The sequence below is a fragment of the Lissotriton helveticus genome, chromosome 3_1 (genome assembly GCF_964261635.1).
Source record: "Lissotriton helveticus chromosome 3_1, aLisHel1.1, whole genome shotgun sequence".
NCBI lineage: Eukaryota > Metazoa > Chordata > Amphibia > Caudata > Salamandridae > Lissotriton > Lissotriton helveticus.
Genome location: NC_136061.1, coordinates 1,487,509,056 through 1,487,530,465, shown reverse-complemented (window position 1 = coordinate 1,487,530,465; position 21,410 = coordinate 1,487,509,056). Strand labels below are relative to the sequence as shown.

At 44.4% G+C, this 21,410-nt stretch overlaps 1 protein-coding gene across 4 annotated transcripts in view; it reads right to left on the bottom strand.

Annotated features, from left to right (window-relative positions):
- LOC144823538 (uncharacterized) overlaps positions 1-21,410 on the bottom strand; it is a 428,207-nt gene that overhangs the window by 253,343 nt on the left and 153,454 nt on the right. For all 4 annotated transcript variants that reach the window (XM_078682136.1, XM_078682138.1, XM_078682139.1 and 1 more), the window contains one exon: positions 13,160-13,270. In XM_078682136.1, coding sequence (XP_078538262.1) covers positions 13,160-13,270 — 111 coding nt within the window. The remainder of the gene's footprint in view (positions 1-13,159; positions 13,271-21,410) is intronic.

The window sequence follows — 21,410 nt, the reverse complement described above, 5'->3', positions numbered from 1 at the left end:
GCTGTAGAATAATGCTAAAGTAATCACGCATATCTATACATTATCACTAATTTGTATATGAGAATTTACACATGAAATGGCTCTTAATACAGAAAAAAGTTTCGAGACCATTCCATCACAGAATAAAATAATTATGAACATACCAGCGGGCAGCTAATGTCTATAAAGTATCTAAAAATAGAAATTTTAGTTCTCTAAGAATAGTTCTTACTTTAAGCAGAAAATAAGTGTCCCGAAAAATTCGTAAAAATATTTTGGGGCTGCTGAAAAAAAATTGCTGCCGGTGAACTGGAGGGAAAATTGTTCATGGTATTTTGCTATTCTAGTTGAAGGCCAAATTCAGGGAACGCCGTGTGCGAGCTTGCTCAAAAGTCTCTATTTCTGCTCTGGTGAGAACATCACATCATTTAGACTCTCGAAAAAGTTGTCAACAGCTTCCTGGGAGAGTTCCACTAACTCGGAAAAAGGTGTAACCATGCATTCGTGCGCATGATTGTCTCCATTGACGTTTTTTAGAATTGCTGACAGAAGGTCGTACCTGATCAATGCTGCTTTCATCTTGAACTTCACTACCCCTTAATCGTAGTGGTGAAGCTTCCACGAATGCCGTCATCAGGATTGGTAGCCATTGAGGGCAGCACAAAGCATGAGCCTTTATTGGACTCAACAATGTTTCTGCATCCATTGGCGCATCCGATTGTAGAGTCAGACAGGTGTCTAACACGCATTCTTCTCCGCATAGCAAGCACCTTAATACAGGTAAAACACATCGATGCCACATTGGTCGAAATGAAAGAAACCAAGTCATGTTCAGGTCTCTAAGCCTGGATAGTCCCAGGATTTTTGATATCCGGTCCCGGTATCCAATGGCTAGGATTGTTTCTTCCCTTGTCGCAGGTGTTTTGTCTATGACATGGTTTGCCATAACGAAATATGAGGACTAGGAATAGGATTCCTGCAATTAGTCCCAAAATGAGGGGAAGTCCGCCAAAAATCGAGTGGACGAAATCTGGAAAAATACCCAGTATGGCTTTGAATGGTGTTAATGCCATCGAAAATAGTGTCTTAAATACTTTTGAGACTCCACTGGTATCAGAAATATTTAAGATTTCATTCAGGATTTCTGCAAAATGTATGGGGGAATTAGTTGATAATAAGGAGTGAATCTCTGCAGTCGTCCTTGCGACTAGGAGATCATACGTTTCTTTTGATGACGTGAGTCTGGTCGGCGTCTGAAGAAGCACTGTTTTCATTCTGCTTAAAATATCTATTCGAATAGAAGTAATTTTCAAGTTGGGCCATGCCCTTGCCTCCCTGTCTGGAAGGGAGCTGGGGAACAATAAGCGTCCACAGCACTTGACCTTCGCAGTCGTAGTTACGAGATAAGGAGTCCCGGGCATAAGACTACAGCATCTGCGGTCCACAATTAGAACGTAACTCCCATTATAGAGTCTTTGAAAGAATGGTTCTATCTCTGTTGCAGGTGCGCCTAGATGGTGACATGAAAGGTTATTTGAGTTCCCTTCACAGGCTCCATGCAAACTAATTCCATTACACAGAAGTGTACCGCTCAGTGACATTGCACAATTATCGCCACTAAGAAACACTTTCTGGCCTTTATTACTGACACATGCATGCGAATAGGGCAAGTTCCATGTTGTTTTAATGTACCCCTTTCCCAATTTTTCGTACATGCCAGCCTGTATATATTTTTGGCAGTATTGAAACCTGAAGGTTGATATTGGAATATTAATTATCCCATGTATTATCCATTCACTGACAGGTCGTTCTGACATTGTCACTGGTAATCTCTCGAGTTTCTCAATGCTCAGAATTGTATAATCAGCACCCTTCTGGGCCATACTGATTTGTTTATCAGTAAGGTTAAAGATATTGAATAGTGACGTTGTGTTGATTAAACGCCAAGGCACATAGCCTGAACGCAGATTTTGTAACGTCCAGCCAAGCTGTACAATAGAACGCAATTGAGACTGACCGTGTTGTAACAACAGCAAGTCTTGCGATATTATGTCGATTGCTGAAGACACAATGCTGTCCAGAGAAAAAATTCTGGAGGACAGAGTCATTAACCCATTGTCCACTACAGAAAGTGATTTTTCCAAATTAATACGGTCAATTTCCCGTATTCTTTCTGCTGTCTCAATTTGAGTCACCTTCCAGGCCTCGTTGTATGCTGCATATACAGAAGCTGCTATAAACCGTTTCCGACGCTGTTTGCGCGGTCCCATAATGAAATCACGCAAGTCAGCACCATCAGTAAGTAAAGTTAGGTGTTGTTTAATTTCTGCCAGTGTGGAAGTCTGTAGCCACTGAAGGCATAATTTGCCCACACTGTAGGTGGTTATTATTCCTGGGTGTTGTCTTTGGGAATATCTAGGGTCTGGCCTGGTCATTTTGAACCCCTGTGTTTTGTTCAGGAATCTGTCTTGACAGTTATTAGTATCTGTGGGCCAGATCAACCACTGTTTCCAATCAGGATTTGTTCTGTTTTGGTTTAATACATAATTTACGTCTATCTCTTCATCTGTGGAGCTATTGCTGTTCATTGTTGGTTTTGGAGTAGACGGTTTATTTAAGTCTTTGATTTTGGCTAAGCCAAGACAGGTAGTTTGTTGAACAGTGTCATTTAAAAATATAATTTGTTCTGGGATCATGCAGGCTCTAAACAAAGATTCTATACCCTGTACTTGCCATTCTTTTGTACCCCAAACACTTTTCAATTCAACATTTTTGTCCCAATAATCAAAACCAAAAGTATTCATTTGTTCAAAGAATGAGTCTGAATATATCAATTTCGTGTTTGTTATCATGGTCTTTGTCCCTGTCTTATTTGACAATTTGAAATAAAATGTTTCGGCATTACTTGTGTTAAAACCTGAAAAGTATGAATATTTGTCATTAACGGTTCTTGAGCTCCCTTTTGGAGGGGTTGCACAATGTTCCCATTGATTATAATTTAAAACATTTCTAGGTTGTGCAGATCTATGTAGAAAATGGTTACCATAGTGGTTATAACAGTACATACTATCATAATTTGTCGAACCCTGCAAATAATCATGTTTGGTAAATTTAGCAGACATCACTAAGTCAGACATCATATTATTTATACTTTCAAAGTCCCAATCATCAGCAAATGAGCTTGGTTTTACAAAGTCACTCAACGAGATCTTAATTTGGTGTGGATATTTCAGGATTTCAACCGGACCATAAATTTCGTAGTCAGTTTTGTCCCATGCTACCCCACCCGGTATAGGATTGGCTGTGAAGTTGACTGAAGAAAGTTCTCTTTTCTCGACGTGTGAAGATGTGTGTGGTTTGAGGATCAAGTTGATTTTCTGACTTGCTGTGTCCATTTTAGCATATTTTCCCTCAATGAAGCGTCCCAAAGTTAGTACCATGATGAGCCAAAGTATGAGGATAAATGCACCAAAACCCACCCAAAATTAAATCCATGGAGAAATTAGATATGTTTCTTTCAGTTGTTTCAAAAGTACTTTAACTTTATCTTTAAAGGTTTTTGTTGATGGCTGTGTTTTTGATTCAGTGAAGCCTTCAGAGGAATCATCGAAGTTTATGAAGTAGCCGGATGCAGTTCTGTCAATTGTTCCAATTGCTTCAGGATTACTGTTTCTTGCATAGTCGTTTGTTACTTCATTATAGATTGGTGTGTCTCTGCTAAATGTTTTTATTTGGGTTTTCAGAGGTCTAAGTTCCATTGCATTGTTGCATAGTCCTTGTTGTAGTTCTGTAGGCGTTTCGAATGTGATTAGCCTCTTAGATTGAACCTCTGTGTTAGTAGCAAATCTTGGTGTTCTACTACTTCTCGGGAGTCCACTTGGCCTACTATTTGTTATCGGCCACATGTTGTGGTTTTACCAGGTCGATGGATACAACTCGGTTCTCCTTTTTACCAGCAAGCGGCGGTAGTACAACTGATCTTGTCCCGTTGACAGACAAGACAGGAACTGCTTTTCTGTAAGAAGGCCCAAATTCCTTCTTTACCGCGATCTTTTCTCTGACTAGATCCCCGACTTTTGGAATCCAGACAGGTCTTGCTGGGACAGGTGGTGGTTCTTCAGTGGTTGTTGGCTGCTGTTTCAACTTTATGTTGCTCAGGTCTTTTGTTGTTTCGTTTAAGTCCTGCAAAACAGCCAAACGATCTTTGATATCAAAGCATTTTTCCTTCACCACTGAAGTCTGACTGTCGAGATCTAAGACTAACATCCTAGTTCCAAATAATAATTCGTACGGACTGAATCCCCTCAGAGAATTTCTTGGCAAGTTATTTAGACTACGTTGGACACTTATTAGATGTTTGACCCATCCAGCTCCCGAACCTAATATCCTTTCTCGTTATAGATTGCTTTATGTCACGGTTTTTTCTTTCAACAATTCCGTTCCCCTCAGGGTGAAATGGACAAGAGTACCGCAATGTAACGCCCATGCTGACCATGGCCTCCTTATAAGCCCTAGAGCTAAAAGCAGGACCATGGTCCGAATGCAGCATGCCAATTGCGTATGTGCCGATAAAGACTCGCAAATCTTTTATAACAGTTCTGGCGTCAGCCGTTCGCTGGGGCCACATCCATATGAATCTCGTGCATGAGTCCACTGCAACCAGGATGTATTTATAGTTACCATCCCTTTGTAAGGGACCACAGTGGTCTAGGTAAACACAGGCTAATGGTTTATCCGAGATTAGAAGGGGCGTCTGCGCTGGACGTCTCACCGTTGATACTTTCATTGTTTGACATATTTCACATTCTAAAACATAGTTCCTTGTTTGTCTTCTCATTTGTGGCCACCAGTATCTCTGTTTTAATAATGATACTGTGGCTGAGACGCCAGCATGTATAGAAGCAAGCCCTTCGTGTGCCGCTATTATCAGTCCTAACCTATGTTCCATGTTTGGAATTGCCCTATCCCCCACTCCAGGGATTCGAGCAAAAGGAACATTGTTTGCATCAGTTATGTATGAGTATTTTACTGGAAAGCCTTTCGGGAGTGTTTCTATCGAATCCTTTCCTGTAGCGCTGACAGCCTGTAATATTTCGCTGTCTATTTTTGTTTTTGACCATGTGATGGCAGCTACGGAAGCCGTTTGCACAGCTGCCTTCGCGGCCTCATCAGCCAATGAATTCCCTGCAACGTGAACGCCATCACGTTGATGACTCAGCGTATGTATCACGTGAGTCTTTGGTAGTTCTTTTTGTAATAGAACTACTTGTTCCCAGAGCATCTTATGCTTGATTGTGCCTCTTTTTGCATCCTTAAAGCCATTCTGAAGCCAGATCTGCAAGTATTCATTGTAAGACTGAACGCAGTAATACGAATCGCACACTATGAGTGTGGGGAATTCTCGATCGGTATTTTCAAGCGCCATCTTAAACGCCAGTAGTTCAGCTCGCTGAGCTGTACAATCTCCTAGAGATTGTGTCTTAGTGATAGCCGGTTTGAATTTTCCTTCGTGCCAGCGACCTTTAACAATCGCGCACGCAGCACTGTAAGCTTGTTTAACCCCTACTGCGGGTTGTGCTGATCCGTCTGTATATATTATACAGCCGTAATGTTCTAGAGGCAGAATTTCGGTCGGCGGAGGACATTCAAATTCATATTGGAGAAATTCTTGTGTTTTTAAGTTAGGATCAAATTCGTATGCCACGTCTGTTGCAGCAAGAGAATTAGCCCATTGTATCCATCTCGGATGGAGCGCTTTAGCATTTGGAATGCTTGCTTTTGTTACAGCCTCTAGGGCTGGTATTGGTGTCACGATTATTATTCGTTTACCTTGTGCCAGGGCTCGTTCTTTTGCTATAGCTGTCTGTGTTGCAGTAAGAATTTTTTCCGTTGGGCTAAATTTCATTTCAGCCTTAGTGTACAAGTGTGATTTGAATGCAATTGGTACCTTTTCTCCCTCATTAGAGGTCAGGTATGTGAATCCGCATCTTCCTGGGATGACTCGAATCACAAGATTGCGTGTGTTATCACGTGTTTCTAGTTTTGTTTTAATTAACATGTCTGTTTGTAAGGATCTCAAAATTTCTGTGTGTATTTGAGTCCAATTGGTTCTTTTAAAATCTGGTTTTATAAGATCATAAAGGGGTTTGACCCTTTCTGCGTAATTTGCAATGTATGTTCTTCCGAAATTTAGGAAGCCTAGAATTGACTGTAGGTTTTTTAGTGTTCTAGGTGCTTGGAGTACGGCACATTTCTCTAGGAAATTGTGAGCCAGGCTTTTGCCTTCACTTGATAATTTGTATCCTAAGAACAGGACTGTTAGATGGGCAATTCTGGATTTTTTTAAAGTTGAATTTGTAACCCTCTGCTGCGAACCCAAGTATTATGGTGTTCACTCTCTTCAAGTGAGTATCCAAGTCATCATCTGTTAAGTATATGTCGTCGACATAAGATAATGCTTCGTCATCATATGTTTGTAGTAATTCTGTTACTCTCGCTGAGAATACCCCTGGGCTATTCTTGTACCCCTGGGCTAACCGACAGAATTGTTTTTGAGTGCCATTTATTGAGAATGCAGACAAATATCTGCTCTCTGGTGCTATGTTTTGACAAAAGAATCCATTAGAGATGTCTAATGTTGTTTTGTATTTTTTGTGCACTATGTTATTCATTAGTGCAGCACTATGCGAGTTTTGCACTGCAAAAGTTTTGCAACATGAGTTAAGGTGTCGGTAATCCAAAACTAGAATATATGAATTGTCTGGTTTGGAGACCGGAAACAAAGGGTTGTTCATTTGTGAGGTGCAAGTTTCAATCACCCCCTGGTATTCTAGTTGATCTAGGATTTCTTTTACCTGTTTTTTAGCTTCTTGCTTAATTGGGTACTGTCTTTGTGCAGTAGGTTGTGATTTTAACTGGATTTTGTGAGGAGGAGAGTCCTCATCTCATCCTACATGATTTTTATATAAAGCAGGAGCTTGAGCTACTGCCCACTTTCTGGCAAGTGTGTATTTTGTATGAATTGGGATATGATTTGAGAAGGCAGGCATAATTATTTCTTCGCCATGAGGGCACTCCCTGACAAACTCTGGTGGCCAGTCTTTTTCAGCTAGAAGGATGTCATAGCCCTTGGAGAGATTATCCCAAAATAGTCCCCTTATTTTTCTAGTCTTATCCCCTTCTATACGTAAAGTTATTTCATATATTTTGTGAGGTTTGCTAACTCTGGTGTCTGCAGTTTCCACTTGAAGATATTCATTCGTGTCCACTGTCTCCAGAAGATTCATAAGGACTTTGCGAGCTATGCTCACTTCTGCTGCGCTGTCTAGCATTGTCTGAGCCCATTCTCCGTTTTTCAGTTGTGTCCTCAGTATTCTCGGCATTGTTAACTACCTTGATACTGGCTACCTTCTTTTTTGGAAATTGTAATTTCTTTTTTAGATGAGCAGGTTCCTTGTCTTTGGACTTGGCGTGCTCTTCTCTTTGTTCTGATCGTCCTCTTCTTTCCGATTTCTGCGAGGAAGTCTGAAAAGATTGAGAGGGACGTGTATCAATGTCTTGATATCTATCAGGCTTCTTTATATTATCCCTATTTCTAAGGTTATATCTTTTCCCAGAGGGGTCACTTTGGGGTGACCTGTGTCTCTGGTTCGGAGATTTTTCTCTCCGCCGAGGAGACCTTCCTCTGGACTGGAATTTCTTTTCTTTAGGATTGGATTGTTTGTTTCCATCCCAGCTCTTTTTTTGTGATGTTGAATTATTATTAAAAAATATTTTTTCGGGACTTTCAATCAGTTGTGGTTTTACTGGTATTCCGATTACACGAGAGAGGGTGCCCCACTATATTCCACCTAAACTATCTCTACCTAGTTCCTCATAAGATTTTTCTATAATTCTGGCAATTTCAGCTGGTTGGTCTGCTATATCTGTCTCCTTTAACCTCTGGCGGATCGCCACGTTTGCTGCTTCTCCCTTTATGTTGGCTAATAATATAGCCGAGACCTGCTTGAAGTCTTTTAGTAATATCATACCAAGAGTTAAAGCGGGTTCTGGACCGTATTCATCTTGAATTTGTTTTAGCACATCTGGTATTACCGAAATGGATGGAACACCGTGCGTTTTTGTGTAGATGGAAGCAAAGACTGTACCCCAAGTGTCACAGTCCTCCACGTGTGGTGCGATTTCCATTGGAAGACAGATAGTCAGAATCCTGTGTTTTTCTAACTGGGTGGTGTCTGGAAACACCGCCTCTATTTGGGTGATTTTTTGTGCTAACCAGAATGGTATTTGTTCCCGTTTAGCTGGTACTTTACCTAGGCAGGATTGTATGTTCTGTGGTGTAATTTTATTTGTGTTCCCCTGATGAGGGGTCAGCTGTGGAATTTTAATTGCTGGTTGAATTGTTGAAATCCGCATCACATATTGGACTAATTGTCTATGTAATTTTATTAATTGTTTTAGCTGTGTTAAAAGCTCTGCTTGAGACATCCCATTGATGTCTGGATGTGGTGTGTATCCGGCTAGGACCGGCCACGTTGCTCCTGGTCTTCCTAATGGACCGAGCCTGGTGATGTGATTATTATGTTTTAGGGCGCCATTAAATAAGAGCAGATGCTCTTGAAATTTAAGTGGTACTTCCACCTCCTCGAAAGGAGTGTACTCATTAGGAGGGTCCTCTGTTTTGTAATAGTGGAAGTACTTTGTTACAGCATTTGCTGCTGGAAAATGTATCCATGAATAATATACCTCTGTCTGCCGATATTCGTGTGCCTCAATCACGAATATGACTGTGCCACCTCTAGGTGTCAGTCCATTTTCTATAAGTTTTAAAGTTATAGATTTCCTCTTGATGACCGGGATGAGTATTATATCCGGGTCAGCGTCTTGCAGTGCATTATCAGCTGCTGCGAGTTCAGTTGCTATCCTAACTGTCTCTCTTTCTTCATCACTGTCTACCATTTTACCGACAGGAAGGTTATTTAGTTTGTTTGCAGATCAGGTTTCTTATGGAAACAAAGATTAGATGCACAATATTTTGGAACAGTGTATCCTTCAACGTTGACTAAACCAAGGACCATACATAGGAGTTTCCTCCTGCGAGGTCTGGCGGATATTACCTTTTACCCACTCCAGACGTCTTTGGAGTATTATGGGAAAAAGGGGTCTGAGTGAAAAAGCACGACTGAGTTACTCTAAATGTCTTACGTTAGTTTTATCGCCCTTCCAAACGCGTTGGGCGCCATGTAGTGTAGTTCCTATTATCCCAATAGGCTCTGCGCATTGGAATAATACCTTCAATAGTATAGGCCTAGACCAGACGTTAACTAGGTCTACTACTGTCGATATTAGACTTAAAGTTTTGGGTTTGCCAGCTAGCTCAGAGTTCACTAGAAACTTTCTCGAATAGGCAAGGAGGAGTTGAACCTCCCTGGATAGACAAGAAGGGATTTAGTTTCTGACAACCATAGAACATGACAACTTTGCTCTCCCCTAATCAAGAGTGTATCTCTAGAGTCGTGTGAAAACAAAAGACGACTTATTTTACTCAGTCAGTACGTGCATTCTTAGTCTCACCAGATTGTAGAGAAAAGGAAGAGACGGGCGTGTTCAATAAAAGATGTTATTTATTGATCAGTCTCTTTTCTCATACAAGAGAAATGGATCGATATTATTGCAATACTTATGGTTAAGTAAAGTGCATACAATAAAAGCAGAAGTATAAAATAATACTGTAAAAACATTGATATGGTTTCTAAGCCATATGAAGGTTTAAAATGATTAAAATGAATACATACACATTTACATTTGACTAATCGTACTCAACTGGTGTTTCTAACTACGCCTACCCCATGTACCTGACCTAAGCCTAATACGTGGGCGGGAATAGAAAGTTACAGTTTAAGTTAAGTTTGTTTTGCCAAGTGACTGACTAAAGAATTCTCTGCAAGGGGTTATTCAGTTCTGTACCTGGAATCTAGGATGAATGAGGGATGGTATCTCTCGTCTCTGGTCTCGATATCCCAGGCTGCCTGCGAGGGCTACCCGGAAGCGCCGGAGCTGGATTTCTCGGCAGGAGAAAGCAGCGTCTCGTTCTCAGCGCGTCAGGAAGGCGGGGCTGCGCCAGCGGGGTCTGCTCTGCTCTGGGCTTCGGCAAGTCTGGCTGCTCCGATCTCGTCACCACCGCGTGTGTTTGCATAGGGCAATATCGGTAATATTTTACCTTTAAGGTGCCGAGATTGACGTAAGGATGGACATAGATACGTCAATAAGGATGTCATACGACCTAGTCGTTAGCACATTCTTTTGCTGAAGTTCTCGGTGAAATCAAAACAATGGCCGCAGGGTTTTTCCCAGGTCTGTCATAGGTTTGATTTGTTTTGAGAACTCCGTATGCCTTATCAGGGGCTGGAGGAATATCGCTTGTCTAATTAGATGGCAAGCGTTATGACCTGATCAGATAACACGTTCCTGTGCCGTAGTGTGGCTTTATCAGATAACGGTTCCTGCATCATGGGGGTTTTCTGCCTCATGGGATGGCTGCTAGTTAACTTGTTAACCAGAATAGGGTCAGGAATAGGGGGATCGATACAGAACCTATAGGAATACATCACAATTCAATTAATACAAGTTAATCATAAAAGTATGTATACATCACTGTTAAAAATGTTAAAAGAAGCAATTCATCAGTATCAGTCAACAAATGATTTCCTGGATTTGAGACACATACATAATAAAGAGGCAACACTAACAGGTTAGTGGATCAGGCAGCATACGTAAACAATACAGGGCCAAACGACATTGTCTAAAATTGTGCTTACATAAAAGCGGAATTAAAAACCTTTTCCGTTGGTTACAATAAAATTTACAGAAAAAAAGACGTGCAAATTAGACTGTCGTGAAGTGTCATCACATGGGCAACACAGGAGATCATTCGAAGGAAAGATACCAGCAGGGTGGCCCAACATGCAAGAGATATAATTGGGCCGAAACCTTAGTAAAATAAACCTGTGCCGTGGAATTGTTACAAAGTCCAGATAGGGGGATATCCCCTCAACCTGCAATGGCCCTTCAATATATTCTCTAACAGTAGGTTTATTACGCTGTACATTCAATCTCCCATCTTTAGCAGCAATCATAAAACAGGCCTTTAGTACTTGTTTCGAAACAGAGCCACATTTTTATGGCGATTCAAATAAGCTACCTAAATCAAGAGTGTATAAATTATCTTTCACATACTTTAGCAATAAAAGGTTCTCCTGGTACTCATGGGATAGGCAATCCTGTATTATTTGTTGGGTCAATGACACTGTCTCTACGCCAAACAGAGTGCCATAAGAGGATGGGAGTAACATTTATCCAATAAATTATATAAGGGATGCTTAGTTCTACATGTAAATTTTAATTGGGACAACAGGTGGGGAAGACTCATCATTGATTTCCAAAACAAATCCTCTATTCTTTGGATCCTCTTTGCGTCAACATGGCCCCACACCCCTGCACCATACGTGGCTACTGCCCCTGATTTAGCCCATAGACCTTTCTTAAAATGTCTGGGTTTCTTGTTCCCAGCTTATTTGAGAATGAGCGAATAGCATTAGTGCTCTTTTCTAACATAATCCCATGGTTCTCTACCATACTCCTCCAAGATGCCTTATAGTCGAAAGTGATTCCTAGGTATGGGAAAGACTCCGTCCGTGCCACTTTACGATTTGAGATAAAAAAGGATGGTGGATTAGTCAGTTTTTGCCCTGCAATTAAAACAAATGACTTGGATTCATTTGTACGGAGATCCAAACCTTTCATAAAATCCACATAAGTGTTTAACATTGACTGGAGGGATCTTTCCCGTTCGTGCAATTAAAACTGCATCATCTGCATATAATAAAATTGGGATGTGCAACTTTCTCATTCTGGGCACATCTATGTTTCTAGTATTTTAGACTCCACCCCATTAGTATACAGCGAAAATAAAAAAGGTGCAAGAAAGCACCCTTGGCTAACTCCTCTTGTGACTGGAAACCATCTAATGCATTCTCCCTGTGACCCATACCTAACACATGCTTCAGCCCTTGAGTACAATTGTCTAATAAAAGGTAATCCCTGCTTGATCTATCCCCATTTCCCTCATAATTCTTCAAAGCCGTGGGGGAGATACACAATCAAAGGCCGCTCTGAGGTCCATAAAGGCCAGGTATAAATTGCCTTGCTTTGCCTGAGTATACTTTGCTATAAGCAGGGTCAAATTCCGGCATTGATCTTGTGTGCTTCTCCCTTTTTGACACCCATATTGTGCAGGGATCAGGATATTATTTGTCGATGCCCATGTCTCCAATCTATTTAATAGCACCCTGCCCATTAATGTTGCTGTGCTTTCTAGAAGGGAAATAGGTCTATAATTCCTGGGGTCTTGCTTGTCACCTTTTTAAAAAATTTGAACTAAAATGGCTTTAAGCCAGGAGGCGGGAGGTCCTTCTCTTGCTATTGCATTAAAGGTGCTAGTGATCAGCAGACTCCAAAGGTCAGGGCCGTCTGTGAAAAAATCTATTGGAGCAACATCGAAGCCGGGCGCCTTATTGCTGGAACTTCGATCCAGGGCTATACGTACCTTCCAGTTATCAAAAGCGAGGGTATTAATAGAAGATGGAACAGACTCTGCATTCATAGGCCCTGGGCTCGCAGGAGTTACATTAAAGATGTTAGTGAAGTGCGCCACCCAAGAGTCTTTATCCACATGCGTATCCAAACTAGGCTCCGAATTAGATTTAAAAAATGGGGTGTTAATCGTTCGCCAAAAATCCCTTACATTATTTGTGACAGATGCAGCCAATAATTTCTCCCAGGCTTCGACTTTCAGATTCTATTATATTTTGATTATTAATACTCTGATGACACATAATCCACTGGTGCGGAGGAGTTGCACCACTTTAGAATAGCATTGAGAAAATGAATAGAGATACTTTCCTCACATTGGAAACAACGCTACGTATCTGGAGTGCAGAAGGATCATCACAAAAGACATGAGCTATGCACATAAAAAAAGGGAAACTGTATTCTTACAATTTCAGCCCGTAACAATGTGCCAAGCACCAATATTTTCTTTCCATAGCAACGTGATGGGTGAAAAGAATGCAAAATATATTTTCTTATATGTTCAACCCACACCCTAGTCACTTTAACTTACCTGACAAACAATCTATTCTGTCCTTCATGTACACATCTTGAATATCCTTTGAGGATATGTGTTTCTTTTGTTTAGGTTTTAACGAAAAGATGGAGGTTGCAATTACAGGTCCTATTATGAAAAGAAAACTGGTCTTAATACAGGTTATTACAACTGTGGTATCGAAATCATTTACTGCATTGACAATTAATTGTTTTCAAGAAACAAATACAACACCGAAGTAAATTAAAGAATGATAATACCAATTGTCTCTATAATGACAATATATTAAAGCTCTGCAATTCTGAGATGGGGTTCTGATGGTCCAGACTCTGGAACTGCAGAAGGAGCAGTCACAGAAGTCACAAAATATATTTTATGAACAGAAGGTTTCAACAAGGTGGTCTACTATTACATCGGAAGGCCATTATAACATAAGGAAGTACATTGAGAGCATGTACTTCACATCCAGGTAAGTACATAATATTAGTGAACATCCTAGCACAGCACCAGGGGCACCAACTCGACAAGGGCAATTCAAGGATCTACAGTCAACTCTAATCTTCAGTCAAATTCCTGAAGACTGGAGTATTTGCTGAGGAAATGCGTTTATCAGGTTACATGTTATTGCATTAGCCAAACTATCACAAATCCTAAAAGATTCCAAAGAACTGCAGGCCCCACTAAAGCCTTACTTATGCAAACAATTGGAGGAGTATGGGAGAAAATGGTACATGACCCTTAAGAAGTATTAATTTGACCTTAATATGTTACAACTGAAGAGACTGCAATGAAGGAAGATCTGTTAAGTATTATTAGAGCAACGAAGGACGTATTTACGGTCACATGTACTAAAATATTTTGCTGTCAGTAACCCGAGATTCATACAGTCACATGGCTTGCAATCACAAAATGTGAATGAACCATGTACTGAACCCCTTGTACGATATGGAAAGAAAAGCCATTTTGTATCGCAAAAGAAGTTGTGTGACTCACTGCAAATCGCAATTAGCAAAAGGAATGAAATGGGCATCCCTTTCTAATTGTGATTCACAATATTATGCATTAATGGTTAGTGACCACAACTGCAGTTGCAAACCACTGAAAAATTACTGACTATTCTAAAGATGTGGTAACTCATTTATCAAAGGGGACGTTGTCCCCATTGCAAGATCTCCATTTCCTAAATTGATTTGACAGCCTTAAGGATCAAGTGAAGAAGGAAAACATTATTATTATTTTTTTTTTAACAGCACTGGTTTCTTGAAAAAACAGTCTGTTTAAAGGAATATGTTACCCTGTAAGCACCTGTTTGTGGCATGTAGTGCTGTAGATGAACATGTTCTGCATACACCCACCAACTAGTGTTGGGTCAGCAGTTGTGCAAGTTGTTTTTCTTCGAAGAAGTCTTTCGAGTCACAAGGCCAAGTGACTGCTCCTCTCCATGATATTGTGCTTGGGAATCGCCTCCATTGTTAGATTAATTTCCCGCAGACAGGTGAGAAAGGAGTGTAAAGTATGTGTAAGTAATGAGATAACTATACTAAAAGTAAAGGTATAATGTAACAGCGACGGCCACAGGCGTCCGGGGAGGAGGGGGGTGCATGTGAATCTACAGCACTATATGCCATGAACCGATGCTTACAGGGTAAGTAACATAGTCCGTTGAATGGTATATGTGGCTGTAGATACACATGCTCTGCATCAACTGTAAAGCATTCCCTCATCAAAAGCTGTGGGTGTTGCAGCGGTTTGAAAAAGGATATGTAGTACTTCTTGCCCTACATTGGCTTGTTGCCGTCCTAAAATATCCCTAAATAGTGTTTGGTGAAGGTGTGGTGTGGACCATGTAACTGCCTTACAAATGTCAGCTACGGGGATGTTTCCTAGAAAGGCCATGGCTGATCCCATTTTGCAAGTCGAGTGTGCTATGGGAGAAACATATGGCCTTAAGGTAGCAAGTTTAAAAACATTTAACTATCCATCTGGCTATGCCGGATTTGGATATTGGGTTGTTTTTATGAGGTGGTAAAAAGGCGAAAAAAAGTTGTTTAGATTTTCTGAAAGTTTTTGTCTTATCTATGTAGAATGATTGTATGTCGGAATTACGCAAGTGTTTAGAACGCATGCCTTTTTTAACACCCTCAGTACGAACGTGTCATAATGACGAGTTTCTTTTGCAAGTCGTTATAATGACTTGCCCTGGGCAGGCGCTGGACTTTGGATTAGTATAATTTACTAATCCAACTCCAGCTTCTTTGGTGGAACTACAGAAAGTTCTAGGAGTGTTGCTAACCAAGGTTGACGCGCCCATGTGAGAGCTGCCAGGATCATTGTAAGAGAAGTTTGCCTGAGCCTGAGCTTCCGAACCAGGAAGGGAAAAAGTGGGAGACGAGGAAAAGATGAGGCAAATATCTCTGACAAATTCATCCACTGTGCATTGCCTTTGGACCATGGGTGTTTGGTACCAGGAGGCGAAGTTTGGGCATTTTGCATTTCCCGATGTGGCAAAAAGGTCGATCTGAGAGAACCCCCACTTGTGGAAATATGGGAAGAGGAATTGTGGGTGGAGTTCCCATTCGTGGACTTATTGCTGCATCCTGCTGAACAGGTCTGCAAAGCCGTTCTCTTTCATGGAAGGTATTGCACCAACAGGTGAATGTTGCAATGTAGAGCCTACTTTGATATGGTCTGAGCCAGGTGTGATAGTTGTGAAGACCGCCCCAACCCCCCTGTTTTTGTAGGTAATACATCGCTATCATACTCAATCAATCAATCAATCAATCAAATAATTTGAAAAGCACACTACTTACCCGCTAGGGTTTCAAGGCGCTGAGGGTGGGGAGTGGGTAGGAGGGGGGGTGCTGTTGCTACTGGTCGAACAGCCAGGTCTTGAGTCGTCTCCTGAAGGTTAGAAGGGCTTCGTTTGTCGTAGGTTGGAGGGAGGGTGTTCCAGGTCTTGGGGGCGCGGTGGGAGAAGGATCTGCCTCCGGCTGTGGTTCTACGGATGCGTGGGAAGGTGGCCAGGGAGAGGTCTGCGGAGCGGAGATTCCTGTTTGGTACATAGAAGGAGAGTCGACTGTTGAGATAGGTTGGGCCGGTCTTGTGGAGTGCCTTGTGTGCGTGGATCAGGAGCTTGAAGGCGATTCTTTTGTCGACGAGGAGCCAGTGCAGGTTCCTCCGGTGGGGGGGTGATGTGGTCGCAGCGCGGGACGTCGAGGATCAGGCGTGCAGAGGCATTCTGAATTCTTTGCAGTCTGTTGATGAGCTTGGTCGGGGCTCCGGCGTAGAAGGCGTTTCCGTAGTCGAGTCTGCTGCTGACTAAGGCCTGGGTGACTGTTTTCCTTGTGTCTGTCGGGATCCATCTGTAGATCTTGTGGAGCATACGGAGGGTGTTGAAGCAGGTGGAGGAAACAGTGTTGACTTGTTTGGTCATGGTGAGTTTCGAGTCGAGGATGACTCCAAGGTTGCGGGCGTGGTTTGTAGGTGCGGGGGGTGTCCCCAGCGATACGGGCCACCAGGAGTCGTCCCATGCTGAGGGGTTGGGCCAGAGGATGAGGATCTCTGTCTTGTCTGTGTTCAGCTTAAGGCGACTATCCTCCTTCCAGTCGGCGACGGCCTTCATTCCCTGGTGGAGGTTGGATTTGGCGGTGAGGGGGTCCTTGGTGAGGGAGAGGATCAGTTGCGTGTCGTCGGCGTAGGAGATTATGTTGAGGTTGTAATGTCGGGCGATGCGTGCAAGAGGCGCCATGTAGACGTTGAACAGCATCGGGCTGAGGGATGATCTTTGCGGGACGCCGCAGATGATCTTGGAGGCTTCGGATCGGAACGGAGGGAGGCAGACTCTCTGGGTTCTGCCGGAGAGGAAGGAGGTCCAGTCCAGGGCCTTGTCTTGGATCCCTGCGTCGTGGAGTCGTGTGCGTAGTGTGCGGTGGCAGACGGGGTCGAAGGCGCAGAGAGGTCCAGAAGGATGAGGGCCGCCGTCTCGCCGTTGTCCAGTAGGATCCTGATGTCGTCTGTGGCGGCGATGAGGGCGGTCTCGGTGCTGTGGTTGCTGCGGAATCCTGACTGGGAGGGGTCCAGGATGCTGTTGTCTTCGAGGTAGCGGGTGAGCTGGATGTTGACAATCTTCTCGATGACCTTAGCTGGGAACGGAAGCAGGGAGATGGGCCGGAAGTTTTTGAGTTTGCTTGGGTCCGCCTTGGGTTTCTTTAGTAGCGCGTTGATCTCGACGTACTTCCAGCTCTCAGTGAAGGTCGCGGGCTCGAAGGAGAGGTTGATGATGTTGCGCAGGTGGGGTGCAATGGAGCTGCTGGCTTTGTTGAAGATAAGGTGTGGAAGAGGGTCAGACGGCGAGCCGGAGTGGATTGTGCCCATGGTTTTGATTGGGTGTTCGATGCTCACGTTGGCCCAGGTTGTCAGGGGGTCGTGGTCGGTGGGGTGTGGTGGGTCCGGCGTGTTGGAGCCTGTTAGGGTCGTCCGGGGGTTGAAGCTGTATGGATGTCGGCAATCTTGCGGTGGAAGAAGGTGGCGAGTGAGTCGCCCAGGGCTTGCGACGGCGGGATGTGGTTGGCGTTGGAACCGGGGTTGGAAAGTTCCATCACGACGTTAGAGAACTCCTTGCTGCTGTGTGCGTTGTTGTCGAGGCGGTCTTTGAAGGAGGTCTTCTTGGCGGTACTGATGAGGTGGTGGTGGTTGCGGTTGGCGTCTTTGTGGGCTGCGAGGCTGCTCGGTGACTTCTCGCTGTGCCTTATGTTCTTCAACTTCCGGCAGGTGCGCTTTGACGCTAGGAATTCCGGGGTGAACCAGTTTGCTCTCTTGCTGGTGTCTTTGAGGGTTTGCTTTTTCAGAGGGGCTGAGGTGTTGGCGCAGTCGTCCATCCATCGCCTGAGGGAGCCTGCACCATCATCGGGGTTGGAGGGGATAGTCGGTGGGTTGAGTGCGAGGTTTGTCTTTAGTTGTGCTACGGTGATTTTGCCCCAGCAGCGACGGGGGGGTCTGTATGGTGCAGTGTTGTGCGACGGGTTTCCGGAAGATGAAGTGGATGCAGTGGTGGTCAGTCCAGGTGGGTTCGGAGACGTGGCTGAAGGAGACATGGGGGCTTGAGGAGAAGATGGCGTTGAGCGTGTGGCCGGCGAGGTGGGTCGGCGTCGTGACAAGATGTTCCAGTCCGAGGTTGGCGAGGTTGTCTATCAGGGTGGAGGAGTTGCTGTCGTCGTTGTTCTCCAGATGGAAGTTCAGGTCTCCAAGGAGGATGTAGTCGGGGGAGGTCAATGCGCGCGTGCTGATGAAGTCGGCGATGGTGTCGCAGAATTGTGGTCGGGGTCCGGGTGGTTTGTAGACGAGGGTACCTCTTAGGGTGGTCTTGGGGTCCGTGTGGATCTGCAAGTGCATGTGTTCGGCGGTGCTGAGAGTGTCGTCGGTGTTTGTAGACCCTGATGGTCTTCTTGTGGACGATGGCGATTCCTCCTCCGACTCAGTTGGTGCGGTCTCTGCGGGCGATCTTGTATCCGTCGGGGATGGCTACGGCGATGTCTGCAGAGGAGGCTTCGTTCATCCAGGTCTCGGTCAGGAAGGCGACGTCTGGTGATGCGGTGTCGAGTAGTTCCCAGAGCTCGACGGCGTATTTGCGTGCGGAGCGGGTGTTGATCAGGATGCTTCGGAGCTGGTTGTTTTCTGTTGTAATGGGTGTCTCGGCGTCTTTGATGCAGGAGAAGCTGCAGTTTCGGCAGGCGAAGGGACCATGGGTGCGCTTCGGGGCGGCCCTGCAGCAGGTGAGGGTCCGTCCTGGGTTGAGTGCATTGAGGGTGCTGGCGTAGTATCGGAGGCGGTCTTCATGGCTGGTGCAGGGGCCAGGGGTTCTGGTGCTGGGCGCGGTCCAGGCGCTGACGGGATTGCCTTAGGCGTGCTTCGGCACACCAGCGGCGCAACCGCTGCGCGAGGCCACCATTTGAGGGGAGGTGGGAGAGAGGAACAGCTGGGAGGCGGATGGCAGGGGGTGTTCGGACCAGGGCAACCTTGTGAGACAGGTGAGGACGGAAAACTTCTGAAGCTCTAGGTAATTGATGTATAGTGACTGATGTATTGCAACCCAGAAACCTTGTACTGTGAGGTCGGGTAGGTGAGTACCTCCGCCTGCCTGTGATATGTCTGTGATGAGAGTGACGTGGGGAACAGGGTCCAAAAAAGGCTGCCCTTTCAACAGATTGTTGGTGTTTCCACCATTGCAGGGAGTGTGGCGTTCTATCAACACTAGATGCTCCAGTAGACCCTGTGACTGAGACCACTGGTGAGCTAGACATTGCTGCAGGGGACGCATGTGTAACCTTGCATTGGGAACAATGGCAATGCAGGAGGCCATCATTCCTAGCAGACGTGTAACCGTCTTCACTGTAAGTGTCTGGTTTGTGTGGATTTGAGGCAAGGTTGCCTGAAAGTTCTGAATGCGAGTGGGATTGGGGTAGGTTAATCCTAACTGTGTGTTTAAGGTTGCTCCTAAGTAATGTTGAACTTGTGGAGGTTGGAAGTTAGACTTGAGGATGTTGATTGTGAACCCTAGGCTGTGAAGTAGATCTATTGTCATCAGAGTGTGATGTTGGCCCTGCTGGTGTGTAGCGACTTTGATAAGCCAATCGTCTAAGTAGGGTAATATGAGGTGCAGTACTGACCCCGAAGGGAAAACCTTTAAACTGATAAAGTTTGTTTGCTACTACAAATCTTAAGTATTTGTGGTGAGCAGGGTGTATTGGTTTGTAGAAGTAATCGTCCTTTAAGTCTAAAGTTGCCAAAAAGTCAAGTTGAACGACATCCTGGGAATTGGCCTCTGAGTGCAGTGATGGAGTCTGGTGGTACTTGACTCCGTAATAATGAAGGCTCTGATGGCGCAGCCTTATTTTCTTTTTTTATCTACCATAAGGGTAAAAATCCTGGCACTACCAGGGTCCCTAAAGATGTTGTCTGCGTGTCTCACTCTTCATTCTGGGTACCATTGGCAGATACTGTGTGTCCCTGTGGGTAGGAGTTAATGTATTGAATAGGAAATCCCGCTCAAGGCGTTACTTGTGGAGCTCTACATTATGAAAAGCTGTCGCTCTCGCAAAGACCACTTCGTAGGAGGTTACGTCCTCAGGAGGGAAATGACAAGCTGCGTATAGGTCGGGATTCATTTGGTGTAGTGGGATAGGTGTCATACATTTATCATGGGCCAGGCTACCCTAATGGCCTCCTTAAGCCACCAGAGTCCAACTGTGGTGACCCATGAGGTGAGGTGTTAAGTGTATCATGTGGTGGAGACAATGGTTGAGGAGAATGAAGGGGGACCGGATGTGGATGTGGAGGGGGTGGAGGAGGTGGTCGATAGGGAGGGCTAGTGGCTTTATACTTTCTTTCTGGGAGGAAGGGGTAAATCTAGTGCCTCTTCAAAAGTCCTCTTTGGAGGGGGAGGAGAGGAAGGCAAAGCAAGAATCCGACCAGTTACCACTTAATTTGTATTTTTCACTGGCGAATGTCCATTTATTCCAGTATGGGTTCGACAGGAGAAGTGGAAACCGATGATGTTCTCGAGTCTTTCAGCTCCAAAAGGTTTTGGTATAGAAGGTTTTGGTTTGGAAGTGTGGTACTTCATTGGCGCCGAGAGAGATAGGGTCGGCTGGCAGGCCGGTACCAAGGGTAGGGTCGGTGCCAAAGCATACTCTTGGTCCGAAGAGGTCAATGCTGAAGGCTTGGCGTTTGTAGTGATCTTTGGTGCCGGCGCTAAAGGTGGGACGTCAGAAAAAGTCTTTTGGATCAGAATTTATACAGAAAGGTGGTGGTGGTCTGGCGACCTCTAATAGTGGGAGTGCTGGAGCTGAAGTTTTTTGGTCGGCTCGGATAGAGGAGGAGATGGGAGGAGAGGCAGGGGTCACAATACTTACGTGCTGGGCATATGGAACTCCTGCATCTCCATGTTTACCTCAACATCGGACCTGGAACTGTCCTCGATCGAGAAGGCAGCTTCATCCTCAATGGTTGGCTCTTCCTGGGCATGCTCTTCACCAAAGATGTTGTGTCTGGTCTTGTTTGTCATTTCGAGACGAACCCTGTGGTCCGGCAGGGTTTTCTTTGATCGAAACGACTTACACGCATCGCAGTCAGCTTCCATGTGGTTGGGTGAAAGGCATGGATTGCACATAAGGTGTTGGTCAGCATGCGGGTATTTCACATGGCAGCGTGCAGGGATGTGGAATTCCTATAGCCCATAGCCCAGAAACATATTGTTTGGGGTCAAGGGCAA